The sequence below is a fragment of the Prunus dulcis genome, chromosome 8 (genome assembly GCF_902201215.1).
Source record: "Prunus dulcis chromosome 8, ALMONDv2, whole genome shotgun sequence".
Lineage (NCBI taxonomy): Eukaryota > Viridiplantae > Streptophyta > Magnoliopsida > Rosales > Rosaceae > Prunus > Prunus dulcis.
Window position 1 is genome coordinate 10,991,407 of NC_047657.1, and position 12,085 is coordinate 11,003,491.

At 35.0% G+C, this 12,085-nt stretch overlaps 2 protein-coding genes across 2 annotated transcripts; both read right to left on the reverse strand.

Moving 5' to 3' along the window:
- Window positions 1–1,714: 1,714 nt before the first annotated feature.
- Window positions 1,715–4,455, reverse strand: LOC117637275 (probable NAD(P)H dehydrogenase (quinone) FQR1-like 1). The gene is made up of 2 exons (XM_034372126.1): window positions 3,598–4,455; window positions 1,715–2,251 (listed from the first exon to the last, which is right to left on the reverse strand). Exons 1-2 carry the CDS (start codon window positions 4,143–4,145, stop codon window positions 1,993–1,995), a joined length of 807 nt encoding a protein of 268 aa, XP_034228017.1. The 5' UTR covers window positions 4,146–4,455; the 3' UTR covers window positions 1,715–1,992.
- Window positions 4,456–5,622: 1,167 nt separating this feature from the next.
- On the reverse strand, window positions 5,623–8,781 carry LOC117637457 (NEDD8-conjugating enzyme Ubc12-like). Its single transcript, XM_034372346.1, has 7 exons — window positions 8,648–8,781; window positions 8,283–8,368; window positions 7,359–7,472; window positions 6,812–6,920; window positions 6,373–6,451; window positions 6,149–6,265; window positions 5,623–6,070 (listed from the first exon to the last, which is right to left on the reverse strand). The coding sequence occupies exons 3-7, from the start codon at window positions 7,465–7,467 to the stop codon at window positions 5,933–5,935; spliced, it is 552 nt and encodes a 183-aa protein (XP_034228237.1). The 5' UTR covers window positions 7,468–7,472; window positions 8,283–8,368; window positions 8,648–8,781; the 3' UTR covers window positions 5,623–5,932.
- Window positions 8,782–12,085: the final 3,304 nt, after the last annotated feature.

The following is a 12,085-nucleotide window of genomic DNA, read 5'->3' on the forward strand; positions in this document are numbered from 1 at the left end:
TTATTTCCTATATTTTTATACCTTTTATATATAGGTTTTGTAGGGAAAGTTAATTAAAAAGAGTATTATTACTTTACTTTCCTTATTTTCAGCTATTCTGCGCTCTTGGAAGGTTTTCAACTGAAAATCGACTTTTCGAATGAATTTTAGTGCAAGGCCAATTGTAGAAGAAAGCTAAGACATTGAAGATTATTGTATCAAAGTTTCATAATTTTCTACCACGCCAAATGCTCCATACCTGCAAGTCAAGACAGCCTAAGTTGAAATCCCATTAGAACTGCACTGCTGTGGAAGATTGAAGATTTGAATGGCTTTCCGATTTTTCCTAGTGGCGTGTAATATATGCTTGGAAAGCTTAGAGATAAAGCTACGTTTCTCATATTTTTCCAGAATTTTCTAGGAAGTGGAACCACCCCAAAACGTGCATGCAATTTGGCTGACGTGTTTCCTAGTCAAAGAAGGATTCTTTCCTAGTTTGTTTTCTTAATTGTTTGAGATTTTGTTTGCTTTAGGAGAGTTTTTCTAGACCTTTATAGAGTAGGGTTTAGTTATTTTACACTATATAAGGTCACCCTAAGGATCTATTGAGTGCATCATCTTTTCCATCATCCCCCATATACAACTTTCATACACCCACAAATATATCAGAGAGAGAGCCAAGAATTTGCCAAATCGGTTTTATGACAACAATTATCTTGTTTATCTTTTCTTTTGTCATGACCTAATTTTCCTTGCTAGGGCTACAATGTAGCCTAACCATGAATACTTAATTTTTATAGTTATATTAATTTCTAATTATTATCTCATGTTGAGTATTTGTTACTGTTCTTAATTAATGATTTAAATATCTAGCTAATATTTAATTGATGATCCAAGCGGAGACCGAGAGGAGATGTTTGGTGTTTGCTTCTTGTAACAAATACCATGACTTGAATGAGTGCCCGAGAGGGACTAACATGACTCATGCAGTTTTCTTGTAGGTTCTCATAGAACTTAATGGGTTCTTGGTTTTCTAAATCCGTTGCTCGAGAGAGAATGGGTTGTTAATTGAGAATACTTTTGGTTGAGCCCGAGAGGGGATATCGAATGAATTAGGAGAAACCAACTGTCAACATGGATAGTAATTAGGGTTAATTGGCTATAGGAATTAAGTAGAATTGGTTATGGTGAAATCGGATACTTTAGTGTCTCGTCAACTTGATTTTCCAACATTAATTAAATTATTATTTTTCATAATTGTCTTAGCTTACTTAAATCAATCAATCTTCTTAATCAACCGTTCAAATAAACTCTAAATTAATCATAATTGGTAGTTAATAGAAAATTACAGACACTCTACTTATTTCTATATTACTTGTACGAATTGTGCGCTTGCAATAATTTCACAACAGTAATTCCTGCATAGGTTGCTTCCACTTGGGATTGTGAAGCTGGCAAATTTAAGGAATCTCTTGATGAACAATTGGACTAAATTGTCTGAAGGTCTCAAAGCTTCCAACATCAACCTTTACTACAAACCAAAAGTTGATTGGTCACATTTGACTAGGATAATGAATCCTATCCAGCCATATAATTCAGCCCACCATACGGGCTATAGGTAATTGAGAGGATGAGGCCTCACCAATTCTGGAATGGGGTCAGAATTCGGAGAGCAGCCTCATTGCAGAGGAGATAGCGTTTCAACTAAGAAATACTGGGAAAAATGGTTACAATATAAATGAACACCAACTGCAATTTTATTGAGAATAATAACGTTTCCATCAACATAAAACATCATATACAACTGAAACAATATTAATGAGCAATGGTCGAAACCAGTAACAATGAGAAACTGCTACAGTATACGATTGTTCAAAACCATAGAGCTCTCAGCTATCTAAAATTTATCAACACCATTTACCAAAAAAACCAATTTCTATTAACACATGATATCAGAAGACCATCACAAAACAATGGAAATGCACAAGAATGTTGGTCTATCAAAAGTCAAAACTAGTCCAGTCCAAGACCTGGCGCACGAAAAGAAGGCTGTGCAAACCTCTTGACTATTCCAGCCATGTATTTCCCTTGATGCTCTGCGAGAGCCAGCTCTGTTTCACTTGGTTTCCTTGTGCAATCACCAGAAAGGACACCAGCACCATATGGAGACCCTCCTCTAAGAGAGTCCATTTCAAACATTCCGGCACCAAATGTGTAACCAATAGGAACATATAGCATTCCATGGTGTGCTAACTGAGTAATTGCTGTCCAACTGCAGGAAATACATATGATATTAGCATATTTATAGGTGGATGAGATTGATCACATAAAGATATTAATCAATGTGGTAACAGCTACACGACATAGAGAGGAGCTGGAAACAAACCAAGCATACAGATTTATCTATTGTGAATATATATTTTTGAGTTTTACATAGACGAACTAAATAGGAAAACACAAAAGAAAAGTTAACATGATTTAGAAATTCAGAATCCATTATTTATTTACTTCCTCAAATTTCCAGTGTAACATAATTTGACAAGCCAATAATGCATATAATCAACAGAGACATTAAACTAGCCGGGACCTATGGGATATATTTGTGGAGGTACCCTCTCCTTTCCATAAGCTCATTTCAGTCTTTTCTGATAAAGATCAGACTCAATCACAGACCTACAGTATGGCAAAAATTTAATACCAATTAAGCTGTAGCTGGTGCTTCTAACAGGCACTATGATCTAATGCATCGATGTCAATCTTTACTAAATAGGAAATAAAATATACTGGATGGTTTAAAGTTGACAAAAACGGAACATTCGTGGCTGATTTACGTCTGGTCCGACAATGATGAAGTTTGCAAAGAGTTCCTCATTCGGGATGTAAGTCTTGGGCACCTTTTGTAATATCTCAACAGTTTTCAGATAACCTCATGAAATACAAAACGAGTTTTGTAATATTTGGTAACCTAATTAAATAAACAAGTTTCTTATTCAAACACCTTATAATTTATACCCAAAAGAGATGTCTCGAAAAGGGGTTGAAAGTTCCTTTATTTCACATCCTTTCTCCCATGGATGAACTATATGAGAACCTTGACATCCAACCCCCTTCTCTAACAGATTTCAAAGCAATTCAAAAGACCAATTACCCTACTCAGGAAAGCACACTTAATGTGATACTTTCACTTCTCTGTTCTCTGAAATCAAATTGGAAAGCTACCAACTCTCACTCATTTCAAAGCAATTCAAAAGACCAATTACTACTCAGGAAAGCACACTTCATGTGATACTTTCACTTCTCTGTTCTCTGAAATCAAATTGGAACCACATCTAAATTTGGAAAGCTGCCAACCACTATATGATATCTACATATAATACAAGTAATGCTCAGATACAAACTCCAATGCTCGTGCTAATTACATATAACAAAAAGAAATAATATATTTTTTCTGACATATCAACTTCCAATTCATCTTACGCTACTGACAAATCAAAAAGTGCACAATACTCATATCAGCATACCAACAAATCAAAATTCACCAAAACCAACACGAAGAAAATAAAGCACAACTCTTGAAACAATGTACTAAAAAACAAAAACCAAGGGTGTCTTACTTACGCAGTGGTCTCTTGCCCCCCACCCTGTGTGCCAGTACTCACAAAGAACCCAGCAGGCACACCTGCAAGCCTCTGCTCCCTCCACAATTGCCCTGTGGAGTCAAAAAAGGCTTTCATCTGAGCAGCCATGGATCCATACCGGGTCGGAAACCCGAATAAGAGCCCGTCAGCCTCCACCAACCTCTCGGCCAATATCACAGGCACTTCATCTGCATTACCGTCTTTCTTGGGCACCTTCATCTGCTCCAATACTTCAGAGGACAGCGTCTCCGGAACCCGGTACAGAAACCCTTCAACGCCATCAATGGAATCAACCCCTTTCTTTATCCTCCTGGCCAAGACCTCCACATGCCCATACATTGAGTAAAACACTATGAAAACCCTCAGCTGTCTTTGTGCAATCGCATGGTCAATTGGGTTTGTTTGTGTGGTTTGGGTTTGGTTTTGGTCTGAAACAGGACCATCGCTTTCTGGGTTTTGAAGATCTTGATCAGAAACGCCTTTGGGTGGCCTGTTCTTACTTGGCACACAACCACCTCCTTTACCCATAAAATTCAAAAAATGGGTTTGTGATTATGGTGCAGTAGGACAGTTCAGAAGCTGAGAAATGTCAGGACTTTGTGCTCTCGCTGAAGATTTTGATCAAAGAATAATGGCCAATGGGATAGCTTATTGTAAAAGGAAATGGATAAGCAATCTGTGTTCAGATTCTGAATTGTAGCTTAGTTAGTAATATAAACAAGAAGACCAAGAGAAATGAAGCTTGGTGAAGATTTGGAGTTAGTGGAAATGAAGTTGGAGTTTGTTTGACTTCAATCCCGAGCTGTCTGGACAGACTGGACTATAGCGTCTGACTCCAAGAACTTCGCTGGCATTTTAGTTAAGTACATATTAAAATTCTATAATTTTCTTTAATTGTTTTGAAGAGTGTTCTGAAAATAAAAGATAATGGGCTGCGTTCCCTGTTTACATGAGGTTGATCGACTAATGTGTATTATTAACAAATAAAACATGAGCAGATTGATGACATCATGCAGTAGTGTGACCACCAAACTGAAAAATGAAGAGTTATTATTTTTACATAAAACATGAGAAAATTAATGTTAAAAGTTGATATGTTATGAACTTATGATATATTATTATTATTACATAAAGCATGGGCAAATTGATAACATCGCGTAATAGTGTGACAGTAACACTAAAAATTTAGAAGCTTAATTAATCGTAATTTGTTGTCGACTGTTAATTGTATATGGCTTCTAAACCGTGTTGTTCACTTGGGCAAGTGCTTATGATATTTCTCTTTTCCAGAAAGTCAAAAAAACCCTTGTGACATGTTCGTACTTTATATTTCTTATATTATGTCTTCCAACTTCCATAGAAATACACCATCTTGAATGAAAGAGTGATGGTAACACAACCTAAAATGAACGGCCTCATCCTCTCAATCTCAACTACCTTGCACAACGTTACAGAAGTATTACAAGAGCAGGGAAAAATGTACACCTTGTAAAATTTTGGCTTATCCACAATTATTATTTCTTGGCGTATGTCTACTAAGTATAAAAGCTTATTGGGTTGCCTTTTTTGATACAAATGATAGTGGCGGCAAGGAGATTTAAACACAAGATCTCAGATACAAGAATAAGGAGATTTGAACACAATAACCTCAGATACAAAAGTAACTGCTCTTAACTACTTGCAAATTTTGTTTGCTCTTAACTTCGGCAATTTTGTTGGAATTGCTGATGTGGTAACTTCACAATTCCAATTGAAAGAACCTCATGTTGAATTGCTGATGTCCAAGGTTTCAAGTTCGTGAAGTTTTCCAGTCTTTTTAGGAAGTCCTTTGAACTTTTGTGCTTCTCAAAGTTAAATGCTTCAAGTTAAAACACTTCACTATTATAATTTATATCTAGAAACTGGGATCCGCAAGATTCATCCATCCTTTGAGAAACTTAAGTTTGATTTCTTGAGGCAACTTCCTTATCATCATGCATTCAATATGGTTTGCAACTGGAAACAATTAGGGCAATAAGGTGGGGAAAAAGCATCTTCTTTCCCATTTTAATTTAGGAAACAAATTTAATAAATACATGATTGAACCTCAATTCCAGAATTCCCCAATGATCATCGTCACACTTATGAAAATATATAATGTTTCCAGCCAATATCACAAACATTTCACAAAGTTACAACAGGTAAGCTCTCTTACCCTTGCCCGATCCGAAGAATTTGCGTCCCAGCAGCACACTAGAATAGAAGCTTTAACGACCAAATGTACAGCCCTTGACCAACCATTTAAGGATGAATTTGGTGTTTAAATACAAGCAGCTCTACATGCAGCGTGGGAATAAGGTTTGCCCCACATACCCACCAGCCATCGCCCTTCTCACGTTGGACTCAAACATCTTCGGGTTATCCCTTAGAACGGCTGCTGCATCATGATTAAGGGGATCTTCATAATTGGGTTGCTGCAAGCAGAAGAATAAGTTGTGATTAAAGAGACTTGCCAAGTTGTGAGAATCAACTTGTGAAAGAATAATCAATACCGTAAAAAGATGAAATAGTCCATATATTATAGTGTTGATATTCAAAACAGGTTTCCAATCTTCTCTTAGAATGTTGAGGCAGACATTTCCTTCCAAGTCAATATTAGGATGGTAGACCTGTAAGTTCAAAATACCGTTAAGATGACTTTTATACATGCAATAGAACAAGTAGGAACTTCAACTAGAAAAGCACCATGTTTAGCAAATAGGGCATGCTAGTGTACCTTTGTCTTGCACTTGACCTTTGGCGCCTCATGAGGGTAGACAGGAGAAACTTGAAACGTGAACATAAATGTGCCACCTCTGTGATCAAAGATACTGAGTTAAGCACTTAAAACTCTCAAACCAAAACTTACTGCACTCCTCCCCGAAAAAAGTATAAGTAATCATAATAAAACTAAGTGATCAAAACAAGAAAATGAAAGGATAAGAAGTTAACACCTATCCAATTTAAGAATGCAGATCCCTATAATAGCACACCGTAATTTTCATATCTTAGAAGACTTTCTTACTTGATACATGCTTAGAAGACACAAGATGCTCCGAGAAGTTGAAGCTTTTATGTTCAAAATATTTTTGAATGGAAATAACCATTAAGGTGCATATCTTACTTAATAGCATACCAACTACAGGGCATGCGTTTTGCATAACATAAACACTTACAAATAATATCCTTCATCAGGGCGAACAGTAACCTCAAAGTTCATCAAGTCGTCTTTGCCATTGGGAAATGATATGGTACATGTTTTTTGTAGGTTCAGCTCACTGATATCTACAAGATGAGAACAGTAGAAAAAGTAAGAACATAAGGCTATATCTATAACCTCTTTTTTTCACTAGTCTTATATTTTAGTTTCTCTTGGAGAATTATGTTCATTTGTCTGGAAAGAGTGCTTTCGAGTTCTGACATCAATTCCAATAAGAAAGTTACCCATCCAAGCCTCTGCAATTTTGCATCCAAAAGTAAAGAATACAAAACTAAAAGCTGAAGAAGCATGCCTCGGCAAGTTTCATTCAGCATAGTATGTGAGTTGTCAAAAACTTAACATGAGCATGTTGCATATTATAATCCAAAAGTATTAAGTAACGAATAGCTAGAATGTCAATGAAGTTAAAAATGAAAAAATTTATTATGTGTTAACCAAATTTGAACAATGAGATACTACGTCCTATAGAACCTTTTTTTATTTCAAAATTTGTGATGGAATACCTCTGTGAAGACGTAATTCTCCTGCACTTTGCTTCTTAACAGGTGGTTTTCCATTGGCATTTGCTGCAATCTCCCTCTGCCTTTCCTTCACTTTAAATAGCTTAATCATGTTTCCTACAACACAACATCAAGATAAATATACTTGCATCTCACAGAGAAGTTCCAGATTTGAGATTTGGCGTCTTAATTAATATATAAGTATATATTTCAGGGTGTTTCAGACATATAATGTTAAATATTTTACTAAGATAATACCATGGTTCAAATTGTCAGATTAAAATCCAACGATTAATAAAATGTACTATTTATTTATATGCTCTAAGCCTCTGTGACTTTACAGGTTGGATTTTTATCCAAGGATTTCAAGCATGGTAGGTGTATAATTGAAATACATAATGATATGTGTTGAAGACTCTTCTATATTTTATATACATCGCAATTGAAATAACATGCGAAGTATTATAGCTCTGCCATTGACCAAGCTAAACTTGTCGTTTTCTTGACTTTAGTATGGAATGCTATGTGATATTCAGCTTCTTTTCAACCTATTTACATCCATAGATATGCTCGCATCAATAAGCACACTCACAGGCATGAACTTCACAACAACCAAAAGATCGTTGCTTGATTTGGTTCAGCAATCCTAGGGTAATAAACCAGATCCTACTATTAAAGTAACCAACAAACAGAGAATAAACGCATGTGCATAAGCCAGAACAGCCAGTGATCTGAAGCAATATATATGGAACCAAAAACCCATTATAACCGAGCCCAAGTCCTAACCTTTTTTATGTAACAACAAAAAAATATACACCAATACTCATCAAGGGGTCAGAGGTTTCTACAAATATTACTTCTTGAGACTAAAAATACATTCTTTTTCTAAAACAATACAATTCAAAACAACAACAACTAAGACCATACCGCTGAGTCTAAAGGCTCTCCTCGATTGGAAGCTTGGGTTCAACTGTTGGATTCACCAAACCAGCGAAAACGATTGAGGATTTTACCTAAAAACAAAACCCAGAAGCTCAAAACACAAAATTTAAATTCTTAAATCAAATTAACTTTAGACTCAAATAGCTCTCCAACCGCGAGTTTACCAACCCAAAACACCCGATCAATCAAAAGGGCTCAAAATCAATCAAACAAGAAGTCAAAAAACAATAATTTATACCCATAATAAAACATATATGTGTGCACTAAGCTTAAACCCAGGATCAGATTACTATTCTTATATATAGTCGATAAGAAGCCATGAGCTTTGCGATCATTGAAACGAAACTTACCTGCTGAAGCACAGTGAAGGTCTCTGCAGCGAGAGAGAGCGAGCAGAGCGAAGCTGAAAAGGAATCTCAAAGGGCAAAAGCGTGTGAGATTCAGAGAGTGTTCCTGTTTATACAAACGGGGGGGCCCTGGTAGCCTCCCTTTCTTTGTTTTTATAATTTATTTTTACTTTCCTTACTTTGTTTGGACTCTCTCTACCGCCCTGCGTCAATTATCGTCATCACTGCTTTCCGATAGGGACACGACTTTGTGATCTGTTGGAATGCATATGGGCTTATTATTACAAGCGAGCGAACTAATGGCGTCGCGCCACGAGGCCCACGACAATATTTGAAGGTAAATTCGGTATCGTGAAGGTAAATTCGGTAAAGGGCAAAAGGGTAAAAATGCTCATAATTCCAAATTGTCCGTAACTTCTGCATCCGAGGTTATGTGTTTGAGGTTGGTGGTGGAAGGTGGTGATTGGGTCTATCGGTTGGTTAGGGGAGGAGTAGGAGGGTTGTTTGGAAGGATTTTTTATTTATTTATATAAGTGAAATTGAGAAAGGAGAATCGAATCTAGGAAATCATATGCAAGGGTAAATGTTTTCAATCAATTATCAAATGTAAGGTAAATGATACTCTTAACCACTTGAACTGCAAGTTTCTAGCTTTGGAAGGATTTTTTTCTTTTATTTTCTTTCTTGTGTTTACGTTTTTATGTTATTTTTGTTTTATAATTTAGTTTTGATATTTCCAATGTTTGATATAAAAATTTAGTCTATAAGGAGTCCACTTACTCCAAAAAAAAAATGACATTTATACTTGCCAAGTCGGTAATTAAATATGTACTAACGAATCAATTTATCGACTTTAGAAGTTTGTGTATGAATTTTTAAATTATCAACAATTCATGTATGACTGTAAAAAGTGAGTAATAATTGTATGGCATGTTTTACTTATTAAGGATGCATATTGAAATGATTTCAATTCATGTTTCTCTTCTGTTTACTCACATAAGAGTATTATCCATAATTGTGTGTGTTTACTAATCAGAAATTTGAATTTGAATCAGGAATTGAATTCCAATTATGGATGATTCATGCGTTTACTTCACATTAAGGAATTAAAAAGTAAGTGGAGCCTACACAAAATTAGGAATTGAATTCCTAATTTTGAAGGAATTCAATTCTTGAGTGGGAGGTGGTATTTTAATTCATGGAGAACTAACCCATTAAGAATCCATCTCTTTTATCCATTATATCGTTACACAATTTTTAAAATTTCAAATTTGTCATCTACTTTAACCCAACAACGAGGATATTTTAGTAATTAGTACCACTCCTACTCCAATTCCATATGGTTTAATAAACAACTTTAATAGGAATTCGAAATCTACCTCTCCTCAATCTATATGATTTAGTAAACAACTTCAATAGGAATCCGGAATCTAATTCTCCTCAATCCAACTACTCCATAATTCAATTCCTCCTAATCTGATTACGAATTAATAAATATGTCACATGAGAAATTGGATTGAGGATGAATTAGAATATGGATTCCCATTGAATTTGTTTACTAAATTATTTAGGATCGGAGTAGGAAAATGGTTTGATTTTCTGTAAGTTATTTATTAAATTCACTTAAATCAGTATTGAAACCAGTTCGATTACTAAATGCCCTTTTTGTTGGGTTAAAGTGAATGACAATTTTGAATTTCTTTATTATTGTGTGAGGATATAATGGATAAAAATGATGAACTCTTGATGGGTTGGTTCTTTAGGAATTAGGATATCACCTCACAGCGAAGAGTCCAATTCTTCCAAAATCAGAAGTTGAATTCTTGATTTTGTATGGACCCCACCCGCATTTTTATTCTTTTATGTGAAGTAAACACATGAGTAATATGTAATCGGAATCCAACTCCTTATTCTAATTTTGATTACGGAAACACACCCTTAATTCATGACTTCACATGTATTTACCACCATATGGCCCCGTTTGGTTCATGGAAAATGAGGCTTGAGTATGAGAAATCAATTGCTTTTTCATATTTGGTAAGTTTAAGCATGAGAATTGGTTGCGTGGCATATAAGAGAGTAGAGGAAAAAGTGAAACCCCCCCCCCCCCCCCCCCCCCCTCCCCCCCTTTGAGTTTTGTTTTCCTCCTCATAGGAAAGTTTGGGAAAATTAGCTAATAGTAAATGCACATTTTTTATGACCATTTTGTCCCTCATTAACAATTTAGAATTACAATATAGCATTAAATGTATTCTCTTTTTTATTTGATTTCATATGGATACGTTGGAAAATTAAACAAACTTTGTTTTATATTCCTATACAAACCAAACATGTGAAAGGAAAGAAAGTGGCATTTCCTGGTTACTTTCTGAGGATTACTAAACATGGGAAATCTTCCATTTCCCATCCCTTGGGAACAATATGAGAAATTATTTTCCATCAAATCTTTTCCGCAAACTAAACAGGGCCTATAAGGAATTAAAAAAATAATGCGGGTTCCATGTTAAAATTCATAATCGAATACCCTTAAAATCAAGAATGAGATCAACTAGGGGAGCAGTTGATACGATTCCCATTACTTGATTTCCTATGTAAGGCATGTTTATGTATCAGTAATATAGGTATGGAAAGAAAATGAATGATTTCCATTTCTGACTTCCTTCGCTTTTACTTGCAATCAGGAATGAAAAAATACATGGGTCACACCTCAAAATCCGTAATCACATCCCCTCAAAACCAATAATCGAATCAACTTACTACCTTCCAAAAATACCCTTATCACTTTACAATAATTTCAAAACACCCTAAAGTCTATAAAAAAAAAAAAAATTCAATGGCTATTTAATAATCACTGTTGGAAAAAAGCAAAGTTTTTATCTTTTTCACCTTGGTTACTAGCCTCTATTTGTCTTGTTATGATCTTATTACTATGTCATATACTATGTCATATTTGTTTTTTCTTCTATTATATTATGTATATTATTATATACTAGTTTTTTCATCACCCGCCATATAGTTTCTTATATTATACATTAGTTATAAAATAAAGTTTTGTATATTTTCTTTTTTACAAGTTACTTAGGTGAAAAATATATATTTATATGTGTAGGGCATTTTAATAATCAAATTAGTTTAAGTTTTGATTAATGAGAATTAGTAAACAATAACAATGGGATTCAACTCCATTTATGTGCTAATTTCATATAGTTAGTAAACAACTTAATTTGAATAATTCTTCCCATACCGATTCATTACTTTCCCAATTTCTAAATTCCCTGATTCCTTACTTCCTCCATTGCTATCGTTTGGGAAAATATGTCTCAAAGAAATATTGAAAGGAGCGATAGCATATTAAACTCACACACACAATACGGATGCTAGGACTCGAACCCAGGACATTGTCTGATGGAGTAAATACTCCAAACCACTACACTAGTGGAT